Source organism: Athene noctua, chromosome 5 (genome assembly GCF_965140245.1).
Source record: "Athene noctua chromosome 5, bAthNoc1.hap1.1, whole genome shotgun sequence".
Lineage (NCBI taxonomy): Eukaryota > Metazoa > Chordata > Aves > Strigiformes > Strigidae > Athene > Athene noctua.
Genome location: NC_134041.1, coordinates 14,079,518 through 14,098,879, shown reverse-complemented (window position 1 = coordinate 14,098,879; position 19,362 = coordinate 14,079,518). Strand labels below are relative to the sequence as shown.

The following is a 19,362-nucleotide window of genomic DNA, read 5'->3' as shown; positions in this document are numbered from 1 at the left end:
GCAGCTTTGCAGTGCTAACCACTCACTAAGGGGTGAACAAGTTTTGCTTTCTTCTCCCTCTGAAATGCAGACATTGTTTTCTGTTTAAAGAGACACACACAAAAAAACCCAAAACAAAACAAAAAAACCCTTCACTGTAAAAAAAAAATAATTTCCCTTTCTTATCAGTGGTATGTCAACACTCATTAGCTTTTGCCAGCTATCATATGCTGCCTTTGAAATAGGTACCTCCTCTCATGATGATTTGGAAATGCCAAAACTGAATCCTAAATGTAAAACCCAACAAGAATATATAAGAAATCAGATGTGGCAGAATATCTGCTTTTCTACTCTATTTTTCTTCAAGAACAAGTTATTTTTTTCCATGACTGGGGAAAAAGAAGAGCTCTATCTATCTTTCAGGGTTCACTAAATATATAAAAATTCTCTTCCCTACAGAGATACCAGAGAATTAAAGGATTAATCCACGTATGAAGCTGCAGCACTGACTTCACCATAGCCCTTAGCTCTGTTGATCTCTTTTCCACTCCTGCTGGTTAACCCACAGCCCTAGGGAGGACATTTCCTAAATGCTGGATTCTGGCACACCTGAGCATGAATACTAGAAAGCCTTCATCTCTCCTCTCTCTTACCTATCTCTGTCCTACAAGAGACTTGGTTCTCTGTATGCAGACTAGGTCCCCAGATGATAAGAGGAAAGATTTTCCCTTGTGATTACACTTTCTGCAAGTTATCTTGCTGAAAAATTTGAAGCTGAAAACATGCCCCTTTCTTCATCCCCAGATGCCTCACATACACAATTTAATGAAAAAAATCAACAATCTACTACATTTCACATTTCTGATCTCTTTTTTCTTAAAAGAAAGTAAAAGGCACATACTGTGGCTTTCAGGGACAAAGAAAGCTATCAGTAACAACCATGCAGGGTATTATAGCCAAGGATTAACCTATTTGAGGCTTTATCAGGAAACTACATGATAATTAATTAGCCACAACACTGAGTTTTGAAACAGAAGTTGTGTCATGTTACAAGAAGGAAAGCAGAGTTACTGCTCCAGAGAGCTCTTAAGTCAGTAGGAGGCTTCAGATCCTTATTCCTTTAACATAAAACTGATTTCCCACAAGCTGTATATAAAGACTATTCTGTGAGACTAGTGGTCAGTATTTATGTGTCACACTGATATTTTCCAGATGTAGACTTTGATATTCTTACGGAAAAAGGAAAAAAACAGATAATTCAGGGGATCCTCACAGTAAACCTCAGTGCTGTTCATTTTCTAACATTGTATTCCTTTTGGCAATGCTAACTTAAACTCATAAACAATAGGGTTGTATCCCAGAGAATGCAGCATGCCCTCAACCACAACTGAAAGCAATAGAGGCAGAGCATGCTGGGCACCTGGCAGGAGAAGTCCTTAATTAGCACCATTTGGAAAGCCATAGTATGAGATCACTCACTTTTGGCTCTTAAGAAAGAATATGAGGTGGTCCAGAACAGAAAACGTACCCAAATCAAACACATGTGTTGACATATACCATTACCCTGATGATTTAAATAAAAAGGGTAAGAATTTATTCTTAAAACCATTCTAGAATTGTCCTGTATTTTAGGTATGTGTAAATTTGTAACCATTAGCACAGATTCTGTGCAAACTAATTGTGTTCAGTTGTATGGATCAGAACCATGATAAAAATTGGCAATTGGGTCTCATTCAAAAAAAGCCATACCTAATTTGACATAACTGTCCTTTTAAAATTTAAACTTACTGACACTGTTTATGCTCTTATGCAAATAAGAGCAAGAAATACAGAATCATTTTTGCAGAGTCACTCTTTGCATAAATGAAATGACCCTTTCATGTTAAAAAGATAACAATAATTTGAAAGGAAGAAACAGTTTGAGGTAAACCATAAACAGACAACGTCTAGAATTTCTTCCTTGTAATCAGTATGTAATTGAAAACTTCACAAGCATGGCAAGCAGCCTATATTCTGAAGAAACCTCCTTCTCTCTAGTGTATGCTATATAATTCAGAGAAAGAAAATACCTTTGACAGTCTCTAACTCTCTCTTCTACCACTTCATCTTTGATTGGATTTTATTGGCACTGAGTAACCTTTTTCCACCCTTTTGCCGAGATCATTTATCTCTCCTTTTAGTCAAAGCTCAACTTCTTCCCCAGGAACGCAGCACACCACAGAGCAGAAGCTATATGAAAGCATTTGTCATGCCAGTTTGAGTGTCCCATGTTCAGTGCTAGCCAGAAAATTCCTACTTTTCATTCAAGTTATTAATGCATGTGTGTTGTATGAAAAACAGTTAATATTTCTTCAAGGCTAAGAAAACTTATGTGATTCTAAAGTCATGGAACAGAAAAAAAAAAAAATCTGTGATTGCCTGTGGCTTTTTAAAAATTGAGCTGAAGTACTTGTAATTAATAACACCTCTCACTGACATAGAAGGTGGGTTTAGAAAAAAGTTTCACATAGTTTTTTTGAATTACATTTTCTAAGAGGAAATAGGGGACAAAACAAAGCAACTCTATCTGGTATTTTGTCTCCTTCAACTTTCAATACAACCATTCTACTGTGTCATGTTCCTGATTCTATGACCACCACTATCATGTGGATAATAATGTTACTTGAAGTCATGTGTTCGTATTTTCAATATGACTGCAGTCACGTTAGATATTTTTCAATATGAATGAAGACTGCAATAAAGCCAGTTTCTCTATAGACTACATGATGACTAGTTTTGTGCAATAATTAAATGATTCACTGGGTCTCTCTTCCTGAAGCAGATAAATTTTTTTAAAAAGTTCATTTGCCAAAATAGTTTTTTTCTATGCTATATATTATGTTTCGTATTACCAATTTAAGATTATAAATCTGACAAATTACATTGGCCACCTTGTCTAGATGCAGCCAAATCCTACTCTTAGAAATGTTCTATTACACCTTCACATGGTGTAATGGAGTCAGCAGATCCAGACTCACATCTAAGCTTTTATCAGCTCTTCCCATTAATATTGTCCAGCGTCCATTTTGTTGCTAGTACTATGAAAAGACAATGTAAATGCATACAGCATCATCTTTTAAAATAAAAATGCAAGTACAGATAAGTCAGTTCAGCAAACCATAACTTCAAAATAGAAAATGTTACAATCTTAGTAAGCAGCCTGCTCCTGTAAAACCTGAATCCATTGAACCTCCAGGATAACACCACTAAAAAATCTCATCTTAAGAATCGCAACAAGAGGTTCCACACTCCTAATGAGAGGGTTTTTTTGGATTTGTTGTGTTTGGTTTGGAGGTTTTTTTAAAAAAATTATCAATAACTAAATACAGCATGATTCCATTTCCAAACAGGAATACTTCTGTCACTGAATTCAGTCTGGGAATGTACTTTTCATAAAAGTGCTTTTAACCATATTTGTCTTTGCCTTACTAACTCAGTTGACATCTAGTGCATCAACTACTGCCAAAGCAAGAATAAGGACGGACTCTCCACATCATCATCATCTTGAAAATCTCAATACCGCTTCATTGACTTACTACCATGAGCTAGTCACAGACCTACCTAAGAGTCAGTTAAATACTGAACATCCTAGGACACAGCACTGACAAGTCAGATTTAGTTCTGAAGACTATTTAAGAATGAGGAAAAGGGAGAGAATGGTACGTATCAAAACTTAGGTCATAATAGAAAACAGTTAACAGATTTATAAAGTGATCTTACTGGAGAAGCAAGGACCCACTGTATTCACTTGATCTCTTCCAGAAGAAGGGTATGTGGGAAACAGAGTAAATAACTAGTTTATAAGAATTCTTCACATTACTCTTGAAGTTGTTTTTTTTTAAAAAAAAAAAAGTGAATAGTTGAAGAGCTGTGAATAGTAGAGAAGTTTTGTGTATTATAGGTATGTTGCTGGACAACCATAGCTCATTCAGCATCCTCCAGGGTATTTAATGAGCAATACATTAATTGTTGCTAATTTTCATCTTGCAAATATATTATTTTCCTATCTAAAACAAGCATGCAATCGTGCTTAGTACTGGAAAGACTATCACACACAGACACACACACCCCAGCTGGCTCTGTTAGTGTTTTAATTACATGACTCACATGATCCTGACATTACTGTCATGGTAGAGCTCTATCAATCCCATACGAGGACCTCCCCAGCTTGTTTCCACCCTCACACTCATAGTATTCCACTCTCAGTCATCACAACTGTGCTTTTCCCAGTATGAGAAGGAAGAATTATTGCAGCATGAGATCATGGTAACACAGCCACAAAGCAATGCCAGTACTCCTCCACTGCTATGACATTTTAGACAAGGATGGATGTTTCAGATTTCAGAACTAGGGGCACTCAAGTCAACTGGACAGATGTTTCATGATTCCTTTTGAATAAGTGCCCGTATCAAACCTAAGCAGCCTAAAAGAAGAAACATTTCTTTCCTTTTTTCCATTTGCTCCTTTTTTTCCCCCCTTTTTTTCTTTTTTTTTTTTTTTCTTTTTTAAGCAGAATGTCCTTTACCAATGTATCCATTTTCCTAATTGGCTTTCTAATTATGAAAGTATTTGATCATAGTGCCTATAAACTGTGGTTAAAAACATCCCAACTATTTTAACCAAGTTGAAGTTTATGTGAAGTCTTTCCAAAGCTGGCCTATCTTTTTATTGACAAGATAGTTATTGATCAGTCTTGTGTGGCAGAACACATATATTATGCTAAAAATTGAAATACTTGGAGCTCTAGCAAGAATTAAAAGTTGCTGCACAATAACATTGTTGGAAAGTAAAACAGCCCACAAAACCACAAGCAACTTGGAAGTTTGTAAAGATATGAAATAAAAAACATTAGAAAATTCAATGTCAAAATAAACTTCCAGAGCTAGTTTTTGCCAAATGCAAAGTCAAAACTCAAATACAACTAAAAGAGTCATAAGAGCGAATACCTCAGATGGCACAAGATGGGCTTTTCTCTCAGCTGAGCGCAGACGCAGAATACAGTGCACCGGAACCTGTAGGTAGATGTAGATCAGACATCTCTTAACTCCAAAGCAAAAAGCAAGCGAAACGGAACCAAAAAACCTCTACAGTTTTACCCTAAAGGCAGCAGGAGCTCATCTTATATTTTTTGTTTCATTTGAACAATCTTTTATTTCATTTGAGAGAGAATACTTTAGAGATTTAACATAACAGGAATAAACAGAATACTATTGTATGAAAGCTAGAGAGGAGAAAAAATTCAAAGAACAAGTTAAAATTAAATTAATTAGCAACGGTTATCATCTTCAAATCTCTTTCACTGAGTTCTTGATTACATAAATAAGTTTCTTCACTTGATTACAAATAGACAAAGGTTTTCTAGAGGTAGAAATCAAGCAAATACATCTTTTAGCATTTTCATAACACTTCGAAAACCAAGTGCTTCAAACTGAGGAAATTTTTGTCAGGAGCTGCCAGGTAAATTTAGATGTTATAGCAAAGCACTGGCAAAAAAAAAAAAAAAATCCATAACCTAAGTGGAAAGGAAAATAATATTTTTATATGCTAAAGTGTGAAATAATTCTGTGACTTCATATTTGATTTCCACCTACTGACCTTTTCCTAAGGGAATACAATCTAGTTTCTTTTTATCTCAGGAACTATCTTCAGACACTCTATTTTTAGCATCTGTCTTGTAGAGATCTTTCCCAATTGGAATAATTCATTAGAGAGGAGATTCAGCTTATAGCCAGGAAACCAAGACACTACACCTTAACATCAGTTTAGTCTTTGGCAGATAATGAAAACTTGACAGCTTCAGTTATCCATCCATAAAACAGATTTTTTTGAGACCTTAGAGGAGAAGTGCAAGACATTGATTGTGTATATTGATTTATATCAGCTAAAAATAGGATTAGAACCTCTCCATTGAGCAAAATAGCTTGTTTCCCCTACCTACTGAAAGGACCATTACCTTCTCTCCATCAATTCTCCCTTTCCCTCCTTTACCTCTTCAATCATCTGGAGGACTCACCCTTTCTCAGTTTTGCTCATTCTTCTGCCCTCCTTTCTGTAATAGTGAACAGTGATGATGATGTTTGCCTCTTGAAATGAAGAACAAAGGAATAATCTAGTCTTTATCTGCATGCAGAATAGTTGTGCCCTCAATTTTAATCTGAAAATTATTTTGTCCAAAACCAGTCATCTTCCACAGGTGATTCTGACATTTGTGCCTTCCTCCAGAGCAGATATATTTATTTTAGAAATATTCAGACAATCTAACGAAACAACTTGGAACCTGCCATGTTTCATAACAAAAGACAAATGCATTTTCATTAATTGTATGGGAATCTCTGCTTAAGGTGCTTGGAGTGAGCCTTCTCAAGGTAAATAGGAGGCTTTGTGGAAAACTAACAAATTGGCCTTTAAAAACATATTTAGAATACCAGACAGCTTTTGAAATAAATTCAATCTAGTTATACAATTATTTATTTAGCTGTAAACCTTGCAGTAGCGCACAGTATCCACTAGAATTGCGTGTATCTTTTCAGATATAATTGATAGGACTTTTCCTTTGCTTTGCTGATGAATGTCCACTTTACAGTAGGCTTGCATTAATGCCTTATTGACATAAATCTGGCCATCTTTTAAATAATATTTTCAAATTCCAGACCACTTTTCTGTAAAAATAGCTGCAAAACAAAGCAACTTCTCCTCTGATACAAGCCATCTAACATGGCTCAGGCTCTCTTAAGCATCTTCAGGTCATCTTCCACAATCCATTCTTCCTGTTTGGCCTTATCCATTGTTTTCACTGTGTCCAGAAATACACTGCACACTCAGTAGATTGTCTATTGAAAAAATCTCACCAAATATAACTTTACTCTCAAAACATTAGACCACTTCTCTTTTCCTCCAGTCTCAGGCACAAAGCAGCAGGAGAAAGCACAACAACAAGGTCTTCTCGATGGCACAGTGTAAGAATTTGCACTTTGGTATTTGTTGTTTGCACAGGTTTTTTGCTGTCATTGTAAAGATGAACAGGTGTCAGTCAAGAGAGCATGTGAAGAAAGGATGGAACTTCAGAAAAGTTGTGTTTTTCCCTCAAACCAGAGATGCTAGGCAAATCCTCGAGATTCATTTTTTTCTACTACTTGTGAAGCAAACAAGATGCTGTGGTAGAAACCGATCTTTCCAGGCTTCACCCAGCTGTAAATTATATCACACTCAAACAGCTTTGCAAGCAGTGAAGCATAGCAAACAATAGAAAGAAAAAAATTAATCTCCACCACTGCTAAAAATGTCATGTCTTTGTTGCTATGGTTTTAATGCCTTAATAATGATGCTTCTTCACCTTCTCTAATAACAGATTGGCCATTATGTATAGTACAGTACTTTTAGCTGTGAGTACAGACTACCTGATTCCTCCACAATACAGGGCATGATTTCCATACAGCAAAGTTAGAGCTGCTGTCTGACCTGTGCTGCAGCTGTGAACTAGTATGCCGTGCAAAGCAAAACTTTCTTCCTAGGCATCCAACCACCATATCAACTCTTCCAAACTCACTGAATTAAGATCCCCCCAGTTTTTGACATGGACAATATTGTCTATCAAACTTGTGCATATATAAACAGCTGAAAAACAACTTAATGACCTCAATAAAATTTCCATTGCTTTTAGAGAGCAAGAGACTGTGTATGTGAGACAGAATAAACATGTTTACAATAATATGTTAAAATATAAGGTGTATTTCGGACTAGGACTGAAAATACAGATCAGTCAACAAGCTGCAAAAATACCACAGACAGAAGAAATTCCCTAAAAGTCAGGATTAATAATAATGATAATACCCAGTATTTATAAGACATTCCTCAAGATGTGCGAGCATTTAAAAATAAGAATATAGTTTCATTTCACAGTTATTCCTAAGTGGCAGAGAAATAGGCACCATATAGGTTATCAAATGGGATATAATTGGCACAGCTAGAAACCTAGTTTCATGCCTCAAAAACAAGCTCAGTGGATAAAATTAATACAAAATTAAGTTTCTTCCAATAATTAAAAACACATTTTACTTCTAACTCATAGGAAAGTTAAGTTTATTTCTGGATTGTTTTCATTTTCTTCAGTCCTACTGACAGAGCCTCTGTGGTACTTGCAGTAAACAGATAATCACATAACATAATCCTATTCATAAATTCAAACTGTCTCTACAGCTGGTACCCATATTCCTTCTCTGGAACCTCAGTCAATGCCTTATTGCTGATTATCTACCTCCCACCATGCCTGTGCCCAGGGGCAGGTTTCAGCCATCTCTTCTTGCATGGATTTTTACAGTTTTGTTTCAGCTGTTCTCCCACCCTGGAATTGAAACTGTTCTGAAACACTTGAACAGAGCAGTCATATCCCCATTTCATCCTCACTTACTATCTGAACAACTTGAAGTCTTCTAGTATAACTGATCGAATATTACCTCTTTTCCTGTAATCCAGTCCCAGTTTGAATGAATCTTTCTTAAGCAACTATTATTAAAGCAGCAGATACCATTATTATGTATTAACTGGCATGTACAACTTGAATATTTCCTTGCCTTCATCAGTAATACTTTCCCAAGGAACAACTTGTGTTTTTTCATGGCTGTGTTACATTCTTGGTTGAGTAACTTTGTGAGTGAGGAACAGTCAAGTTTTCCTTTTCCTCTGCCATGAGTGTGTCCGGCTATTCTCACTTTATAGAGGACATGCAAGTACACAAACTTTTGCTTTGTTCTATTAAATTTCTTCCTGTTTTTATTATCCCTATACTAAAGAACAACCAGTTCTTCTTTCATAATATTAGTGCTCTCATATATCTTTTATAGCTTTCTACTTCTCTTGGCATTCAAAAATAGTTTTGAAACACGCATTAAAATAACAGAAACATATCAGTAGTTGTCTTAGGTACCTTCTAGACCATAAGTCATATCTTTACTATATTTTACCTTTAGTTTAGCAGATTTATTTGAGAACCATCAGATGTGCACATTAACATGCCACTTTTTCCTGTGTTCTGGGGAAGAGCTGGAATCACTATGCTATTCCTATAGATGAACTTAAGGTTAGGGTTAGGAGAAAAAGATTATGTGTTTAGAAAGAACAACTCAAAGCAAACTAAGGGATGATGCTACTATTTCCTCTGAGCAGTGTTTAATCTCTCAACAGAGTGTGGTCCCTGACCTATAAATCAGCCTAGAGTCCAGGCTGAAAAAAATTGGAAGTCCAGAGATACATTTGTAATTGGGGATGGAAATGTGCTGCAAAATGAAACTGAGCTGCAGAAGTAATTCTGTGAAAAAGAGACTGTCGCATTATCTTTGAACACATTATCTCTGCATATTAAATTCACACCTTGCTTCCAACTGCAGCCGCATCTGTACCCTTATTTTTGTCTTTCTCAATAGCATTCACCCTTTTGGCAGGGCTAACACAACTATCCCATCTTTATGAATTATGACCAAGACTAAGTCCCTTAGTCACATCCTAAATGGATTAAAACAATGCAATTTACTTGAGCATAAAGCCATCACTGTTTGCAAACTCTAGCTACTACCGGACACTGCAGCTGGTCTCCTCAACAACTGAAGCAATAGCAACATATTCTTCACAATCTACACTCATTTGTCATGGAACAGAAACAAATTCTAGACCTGAGCTCTTCTACTAGACAGGGTCCAGACACTGGCTTTCCCAAAATAGCATTTAAAAAAAAAAAAAATTAAAAAAAATAAAAAAAAATCACTGAACATCTCAGAAAAGATATTTGAAAACTGTTACTTCATCTCCTCATTTTAAGATATTAGAAATAAATGTCCCTTTCCTGAGGCCAGTCTGTAACTCGAACCAAAAGCTGTCACAAACCTCACCATCCCTCACTCTAGTACAAAATATACATTTTCAACTCACATTCTATAAAAAATACCCAGCAAAACTATATTGCAAAGCTACAGATATTATCCCTCAAGGGGGTGGCAAGAGAGAAAGAAAAAACTATGCAACAGCTTAGCCATTTCTTTTAACACGCTACTAGAAGCATTTGGTTACAGTGGTAGACACCTAATAAGTTACACAGCTAAAACGAGTCATTGTTCTTCCTCAAAAGGATATAGCCACATTTAAGTGCATACGCACAAAATTAGCTTCATCTTTTTAAACTACAATGGTCAAATCCAAATCCTTTAAAGCCAATAAAGGCTCCACTCACTTTAGTCAATTTAACTTGACCCTGGACTTCTCTTCCACAGTTTGTAAGCAAGTGGAAAAGAAAAATAGATGAGTACAAATCACATGGTTGTACTAAGTAGACTTCCAAGTCAGAACAAAAAGCTGTCTGTAATTAAAGAAAAGAAACAGATAAACTGGAATTTATTTGGAGTCTGGAGGCTCTAAAATAGCAGGAGAAAAATGCCTGGGGAATTAGAGAAAGAACAGCCTAAACAGACTTAGGGAAACTGTTCTTTCTGTACCAAGAATGCTAGAGTTTATAAACCTGTCCAAGTCATTTTCTCATAGGACTACCAGTGCAGGCTAGGAGTTTTGGTTTAGTTTTGTTTTTCAATTGTAGGCAGATTAAGAAAAAGCTTTCGCTCAGTGTATTTTATTGAAGAAAAATGAAACTATTCTTCTTAACACACTAATTTATGGTATTTCAGAAACAAATGAGTAATTTCAGAAATAAGTGAGAAATCTTAGTCCATATTACAAAAGTGCAGATTAATAAAACTGTGCAGAAGTTCTGGGATATGGTCTTCGTGAAGCCACTTGCTTTCACAAACACCTCAATCACAGTGATGTGTTGAACAGACTTTTGTCTCTGGAAACAGTCTTGCATGACACAGGTCAATCCCATCCCTTGCCCTAGCCTGTTTCCCCTACCCGTACTTCCGTGTATGACATGACTAATACAGCTATCAAACAACTCGGGCAAGACAGTACCCAAATGTTTTCTTTGGATTAGGCAATGGCAAGGTCTGAAAGTTTCAAATATCATGCAGATTCTCCACTGATATTCACGCAATCTTAACTTAAAAATGGACACATAACAATTTATCCAACTGAGAACTCAAACATATTAGTTTGCATTTAATCTTCAGAACATGTTTGTTGACAGAAACATCAAGAGAGAAATTAGCAGAGAGCATCGGAACAAAATCAGCAAACACAAAGTAAAGATGTGGAAGAAGACACAAGCATTTTATGTTTGATGTTATTGTAACTTAGTTCTTCAGTTAGTCTACTGGAAAAACCTCTGAACTTCATTCAGGATAAACATTTGTTGTACCATAATTATCTTCCTTGTTATGTGACAATAGTAGATGAGCTACACACAAGAGAAAAAACAACATTAGGTGGCAAAGCCAAACTCTCAAAAGTTAAGAAATACCAGATTTAAGGTTGCCTAATGCAACTTCTGTATTATGATACAAGCTTTGACTGTGTAATTGCATTTTTTTTTCCAGACGTCATGCACTGCACAGGATGGATAGCTCTTCTGTTGGAATTTCTTCACTATTATGTTTTATACATATTTTTTCCAACATCTTACCTCATGACTTTACTTGATTGTAAGGCCTTCAATTGATTCATGAAATAACATTTACTGCACTCTAAAAAGAGATGTCATTTTACAATGACAGTCACATTAAGAAAGAAAAGCAAAAAGATTAAACAGCAAAAGCCAGACCCACAGAGTTATTTCATTCATTTAAATAAATAGGAATTTAAGAAAGTAGACAACTCAAAATTAAATTAAGAGGTTACTTATTTTAAAAAAAAAAAAAAATCAAAAAAAACCCCCAACAAAACAGAGTATTTGGGACTTCAAAATTAAAGTTAATTTTTAAAAAATTACCTAAGGTGATTTATTCTAGCACATTTCTGGAAGAGAAACCACTTTTTCCTGTTTTTAAAAGAGATGTATAAGAGCTGCCCTCCCAGTACGTTACAGTGCACAGGAGTAACATCGTTAGTTTTTTCTGTGGACTGTTTCTGAGGGGTACTTCCCCTCTGTTTTGTCAGAAAAGTAACAGGTCTGAAGTATCAGGCAAGTTTAACAGGTGTTTTTCAGGCAGACCAAATGGCCGTGTGACAGAATAGAAAGTATGCTGCTTTTTAGTAGAGATTTTGAATTTCCTCTTTCTTTTTCCAGCGGTCAAACATAGCCATATTTTGAACAATGCTTTCTACCTTCAACATTTAAATCTCTGTAGCCTTTAAAGACAAAGCCTGATGAGGCAAGAAGGGAGCCAGTATTAGCCATTTGTTGAACTACTGCTTCTGGTTGAGAACAGCCCATCTGATCAAACGCTGCAGAAAGTGGAGCCAGAGTGAGCGAGGACACAGCAGCAATGAATTTCTCTCCTGAAAAATCACATTAGATCCAGTCTCTATCCATCATTTTAGATCCATCTTACTTTTCACCTAAAAAAACTTAGCAGAAGCAATTAAATACTACTATGTTAAGCGTTTACAGTGAAAAAATAAGCCTTCAGAAAGTTATGCCACCTGCCAAATTCTGATCTTTTCACTGGTCATCCAAGGTGAAGCAACATAAGATGTTGGTGTTCATGCTCATATGCCTTCCGCAGTAGAGGCTCCCAAGGTTACCATATCAGAATTTTTGTCTTCAGTTCTACAATCTTTGTATCTTATCAATAAATCAAGGGAATGGGGTAAAGCAAGAAAACGTAAGTGGCAAAATTATAACTTAGAAGCACATCAGACAATAATTTGTGTGCATGCTCTGCTCTTGTAGGAATAAAAACAGAGGTAGTTCTGCCATTGCAGTACTGCATGCATGGCAAAAAAAACAAGAAAAATGTCGTCTTCTGTTCTAAACAGTCAGCAGCTCCATTGGTTACTGATCTGCTATTGACTGATCAGTCCACTGACTGTAAATGAGAGCCAAATGGGGCTAGAAGGAGGTTGCAGCACTGTGCTTGCACGTGGCAAGAAATGTGCTTTTCAGTCAAGAGGTCACAGGGCAGAACAGCAGGCTATTGACAACTTTTTCTAGGGTCTGAAGTGTGGTGGGTTGTAATGACCACAGCTCCAGAGAGAAGCAAAAAGATCCACTAAGGCTGGGGGATATTAAACGGCTGTTTTACAAAGCATTCTCAAAGCATGCAGATCCCACCATTTCTATCAAGCTACCGAGAGTTTTTATCTGGACTATGACCAGCCTGGATGGCAGTCACTCTTTTTTCTCAAGACTGCCATATACAAGTGATAGGAAAGTAAGATCTTCTCCTTCAACCCAACTGTACTACTAAGCACCACGGCAAAAAGAAAGGCTATCCCAGCTTTCGTTCTGCAGATCTCCTCCCCGTCCATACAAACACACTCTACACCTTCTCAATTTCAGCAACAAATTCTGCAATGTCTCTCAACTGCCTCACGCTGAAGAGCTAGAAAATAATTCCTGGAGGGTAATACATCCCATTGGTGGCCCCCCTCCACCCCCACAGAGGCCCCTGAAGACGGGGAGCCGTCAGGGTGAGTGTGCGATGCTGCACCCTGGGGCCTCCTGCAGCAGCAGCAGCTCCTCCAGGATGCTCCCGGAGCAAAACACAGAAGTATCATAAAGACAGCCAAATGGAGAACCTGGCTCTTCCAAGTAAATGAGTTAATCTCATGATAATGACTTCTTACTGTATCTGTATGTGTATGGACAGATATGAAAAAAATAGCCTGCCAAGTCACAATTACACAGACAACGTTGCTTGCCCGTTCATACTGTTTAGAGGGCTAAATGTGACAGTCATTTAGCTTGGCTAATTAGCAATGAGATATTACCTGAGTAGCAAGTTGGGGATTTACATGGCCTTGGAAAAGTTTCAAAACCATATCTACATAAAAATGAGATGATAACCGCCAGTGCAAAGACAATGCTTTCCATTTTTTCTGGTAACAACAATAATTAAAAACTGCTGAAGCAATGAACAAAAATAATGAGGCTTTTTGCCAAGTCTCAGCTAAAAAGTAAGAAACCCACCGATAAAAATCCTGTTGAAGTAAAGCCCATCCAGTGAGGGCAAGAGGGCCTCACAGACCTATAAAATAAAATTTTATATCCCTCCATTTAGAAATGCTGTTCCTGCTAATTGTAATGAGTCAGCCTATGAACCTCTCTGTGTCACTTCAATTATTTATGTTATAAATAATTCTTTTCTTTGCTCTTCAGGTAAATAAATTCTATTTGCACACCTGACTAAATAGGAAGGTCTGATTTACTGACTTTGTCACTACATGAATATATGGTAACATTAGAAGAGGAAAGTTAAGAAAAGAAAAGCTATAATAAGACCAAGGAAGTCTCAGAGATATAAGCAAGGCCATTTTCTTTACACTAGAAAATTTTGTGCAGTATTTAAAGGATATGACACTATGATTCAATATCACTGCCAAATTGAAATGATTATGCCTGTGAATCACCCATTTCAAAACATAATTCCTACTTACCTTGAAATGGAAAGAATGGAAAATCTAAACAAGGCCATGTGGTTTCCTGGTATTTTTTCCATAATGTGCAATGCATTGGCACTCAAAGACATGGCAAAGCACAGGACACAGAATTTAACACCACCTAAGAGAACTCCATTTCAAAAGAGCGTGGAGGGTGCAGGGTCTGTCAGCTGTAACCACTTAGGGGAGCACATGTCCTTAACACAAAACCTCTGAGACCCTGACATAATGGAATAACAACAAACTATAAAAAAACCTCTCTTGCTCTGCAAGAGAATAGGCTGTTGTTCAGAGGGAAGGAAAGGCTGTTTGTTACTCAGAAGAGACAGGCTAACAGCTGGTAGAGGACTACTTTTAAGGAAACACTTCTACAGATGTAAGAATTGTGGAACTCACCCTGAGACTGTTTCTGCTTCTGCTCAGCAGAGCAAAAATTGTTCAGCCTGGTGTCAGAAAAAATCTCAACAGCAGGAGTGGTTGGTTCATGATATATTTCCTCTGAATCTGCTTGGATATTTTCTAATTATTACTTTATCTACTGGATGTCCGACTTAAAATTTATAAAGAGCCCTAGGAGATAAGCCAGGACTCTTACTTGTTATATAAACCCTTTATATTCATTATACACAGCACTATGTGAAATATTAAGAGGCATTGTCTTCTAGTGTCTAAACTGGGTTGCTCAAACTAGAAGATCAGGTCGTCTAAGTCAGTTCACTGTTTGAAATGGGTCTTAATAAGGCCCAGAAAGAATAGATGTTTATTAAGAGCACAGGAACAGAGAGTATATAAGACAGGATGGAAAACAGAAGAGATAACAATCCCTTACATCTTGTTCAAATTGCAATGAAAATAATGAAAGAAGTTCTTTCATGTCAGTGGCACTGAGACTCAGATGCAAAGCACAGATGAGTCACCACTAATTGACAGAGGATCAGAAGAATATCCCTGACTTCCCCCCAGCCCTGCCCCAAACCAGTCACCTGTTGTTCGTTATTGGTTTCTTGTACAAACGTTATGCATAGCTTTTAAAAAACAAATACAGGGTAAATTATGGTATTTGTCTGATCCGGTAAATAAATACTGTTTATTTACTGACCGATTCCATCTACTAGTACATAAAAACTTTAACCCATTTTCAAGACTTTTATTTGAGCTTGTGATTAACTAACCACATTGTTCAGTGTCTCTCTGTCCTGAGTGTACCCAGAAATAACCTACAGAAATGCTATAATAAACATTATTCCCATTAATTATCTTCAAATCTAGTTGATGAAAAATGAAATTTTCTAAAGGGGGGGGGGGGGGGGCGGGACGGGACGGGACGGACGGACCCAACCTCTATAGGGAATACCATTTAAAGAATTCCAGTCAGATGTTGGCTGCTGCTCCACTCCCCCAAAAGAACATACATACCCAGGACACATTCACCCCTCAGAGCCTCTAACAGTTTGTTCATGTCAAAGTTCCCTGCAAAAGACAGAGTTTGCATGGCCATGCCACCTCCCTTAGTGAACCAGAAATAAAAATCTGAATAACTGCAGCTCCAGCACAAGCAACAATAACTAAAGATTTCAAACTGATCTTTTCAGTTCTGGACGTTACCTGATTACAGATTGAAATAATTTTTTCAGTACTGTATAAATCTGCAATGAATATAATGTAATTTTCTTCAAATAATTGTTCTATCACAGATATGAAGTCTGAAAAGGATCAATATGCAGAAATTAAATATTGTTGCTATCTGGCCTGCTCCATCTAGAAAAAAACAAGCAAGCCTCAAATTTCTCAAATTAAATGTCCAGTTAAGAAAAAATTATCTATAAGAAACATAAATGAAATGTAACATTCCTTGACAATGTGTGAACAAATTAACTGAGAACAATTTTACTGAACTCTTCTACCTCCCCGTGTTTTCGTTTGTTTTAATGTCTAACAGCTATTATTAAATTCACCTCTAACTGCTGTGCTTTTCATGATAGCATTTGTTTTCACTCATAGCTAGTTCAATGAAATCAGCAAATATTAAATATTTCTAACCAAACTACATTTATGAGAGTCACATTTCTGAAGCAAAGGGCCAAACGACAGATCCTACAGTCTGGTGTCATTAAAACAGAGATTCAGACATGCTGATCCAGTCTAACTTCAGAACATTTTGCTTTCTAAAATTAGTGATGTTCAATTCATGTTTCAGATTGCCTCAACTCAATAAGGAGTCATACAATCATTTTTATTGACTATAAAACTTGCTAAAAGAGGTCAGGAATTGCTTCTTCTTACTGCCACATAATTGCCTTAAGATGTATATGCAACATTAAAAAATATTATTATCCATCAGATTTATTAACTAATTCACATGAACCACAACTAAAAAAACCTGAATATATTTCTAGAAATCTAAGTTAGGATTCCTGCTGCTTTTCATTATGGAAACTAAAGGCACAGTTTAAAGAATGTTCAAAAGAGCTATATTAAAATTTATATACCTTATGGCTGCTAAATGAACTACTTCATAAGAACTACCAGAGACCAGTTGCAAAGCAATCTCTATAAAGGGACAAGAAGATGTCTCTGCACTTATTCTTCTTTGACCCAGAAAAACTCTTTTAAAATATTAGTTTTAAAATCCAGTCTTGATTTTAAAATGTAGAAAGAAGAATCCACCATATTTTTTGTCATAAATGGTTAATTAACCACAAAACTGCTGAGATACATTTTTATTTGAATTTGAATTGACTTTGATTAACTTTATTCTTCTCCCATTAAAAACTTTTATGTGTGTTTTATCAAACTTAGACTAGCAAATCTGTTTTCTTTGTGATCAAATTAAAGGGTCTTCATTTCCTCTTTGATCTGCTGAGTAGGAGTTTCTAAACCTTTTAAACAGTAATGGAAGACAGGCTCTCTCTTCTCAGATATTTGACAATCTCTAAAGTACTGAGAAAAGTAAACATGCAGTCCATGAATAATTTAATATTTCTTTTCAAAAGGAGCTAAAGATTACTTAAATAGAAATAAATTATTCAATGAAAAACTTCTCATTGCCAGCAATTGCAAATATTGCAGACCTCCAGCACGTGTATGCATTTGGCTCAGAAAACCTGTGAGCTTATGGTAGTAACATGAACAGTTAGACAGGCAGCGTTATCCTAAACTCATGACAAACATATCTCTTCAAGCAATCACAGTCTAGCCTTTGTATGTCATGGATTTACAAGCAACTAGTATAGCAACAATTTAAGAAATCTGTGTGCATTTCATATCAGATAAAATGGAAACAACCAGATCAAGATCATATTTTTTTGTGTGATTCCAATATACATAGCAATCGTGTCTGCTGCTTAACTAAGACAAAATTTAAGGGGCACATGTGTAGTCAAGCACTGACAGAGGACATCCCAGACGAACTAGGCAGTTTCAATGTTAAACCAGACCTGACCTCAGCGAACACTAGGACTGATCTTTCAACCCAGTTCAAGAAAGTGAAACTAAGAGACACTGCATGAAAAGTTAATGAAGAGTACAGTCAGACAATCTGCTCTAGGTATGTCAGCACTCAGGGTTAGCTGTCTTCCTTTTTATTTAGGGACTACAGGCTCCAAGTTTTGGCGTGTACCAAAATTAGCTATGTAAAGCTGGACAGTCAAGCCAATGACCCCACAGGGGGCAGGCACAGAATAGCTGGACTGTTATGTACTCACATCTGGATTATGCCTATATTCTTTACAAGATGTTTATGTTTAGGTCTAAATAAATGTTACAAAAGAAAAGGGGTAGGTAAGGAATGTACCTAATCAAGGACAAAGTTTGTAGTCAGGAATAAAGAAACAGGGCGTCTAGTTGCAGTAAAACAGAAACCAGCAGCATTTCCAGCAGTTGCAGAGAAAAGTAATCTTCATCTGAAGGAATTCAAGACTGCAGAGAAAACAAGACTTCTGGTACTAAAAGTAAAGCAGTGAGCAGGAAGGCAGCAGTTTTCTTGGGGGAGAAATGAAAAGAATTCCCTCTAGTCGTGGAATGCCTGGCAGCGATGTCTCCTGCATGCTGAAACGTGTAATTGAGAACATCTAGGAATATGCAAATAAGTAAGAGTCACTAAGATTAAATATTAGTTCTTAAAGCCACACGGGATAACGCTGATCTTTAGGAATTACATTATACTGTGCTTGGAGTATCAAATGGAAGACATTTCAAGTAACTAAACTATGTGTATTTTTAACTGTTAATTAACCTGTTCTAAATGACATTTCTCCAATTAAATAGTTTTTAACAATTATTTATCATAGCTGTCTCTTTTCCAAATTTGTCATGGTTTTCTCAGTTTTGCAGAAGTTTCTCTTAATATCATCTTCATTTGAACTCCGCAACAGCATAGCTTATTTATAGCAGCAATCTAGTTTTTGTATTCCAATAGAAGAACAAAGACACCAAGCAGAGAGGAGCAGCAAAGCATTAACAAGGCCTGAAATTCCACATCCATTTGCATTCTGCTAGCTAACCCACAGCAGTGACCTATGCTTTCCCTATTATTTAGCAGTTTCTGGAGGTGGCTTGCGCAGGAAGAGCTCACAGACCAGCGGTTACCGTTGCTCAGAAATGAGCTGTATGAAGTCACGTTTGTATCGCCTCAAGTCAAAAGCGCAATAATCCCACTGACGTGGATTTTTAAAATTGCAAAATGAATCTAGCAATTGCCTTTTTCAGTATTGTCTCATACTGGCTCAAGATACATGAGCAACATTAAACACATTAGCAGTTGTTAGCCGTATTAACCAATTCAATGCAATAAAAATGAAAGAGTTAAGACCGCTATTTCTTTTAGTACACGAAAGAGGACTTGAGAGCTCTCTTAAATTGATCTCC

General features: G+C 36.5%; 1 protein-coding gene across 1 annotated transcript in view; it reads right to left on the bottom strand.

The window, feature by feature from the left end:
• Window positions 1-19,362, bottom strand: part of GIPC2 (GIPC PDZ domain containing family member 2) — a 94,227-nt gene that overhangs the window by 29,552 nt on the left and 45,313 nt on the right. Inside the window, exon 6 of the mRNA XM_074908161.1 lies at window positions 4,965-5,030. Within this exon, the coding sequence (XP_074764262.1) occupies window positions 4,993-5,030 (38 nt within the window). The 3' untranslated portion in view covers window positions 4,965-4,992. The remainder of the gene's footprint in view (window positions 1-4,964; window positions 5,031-19,362) is intronic.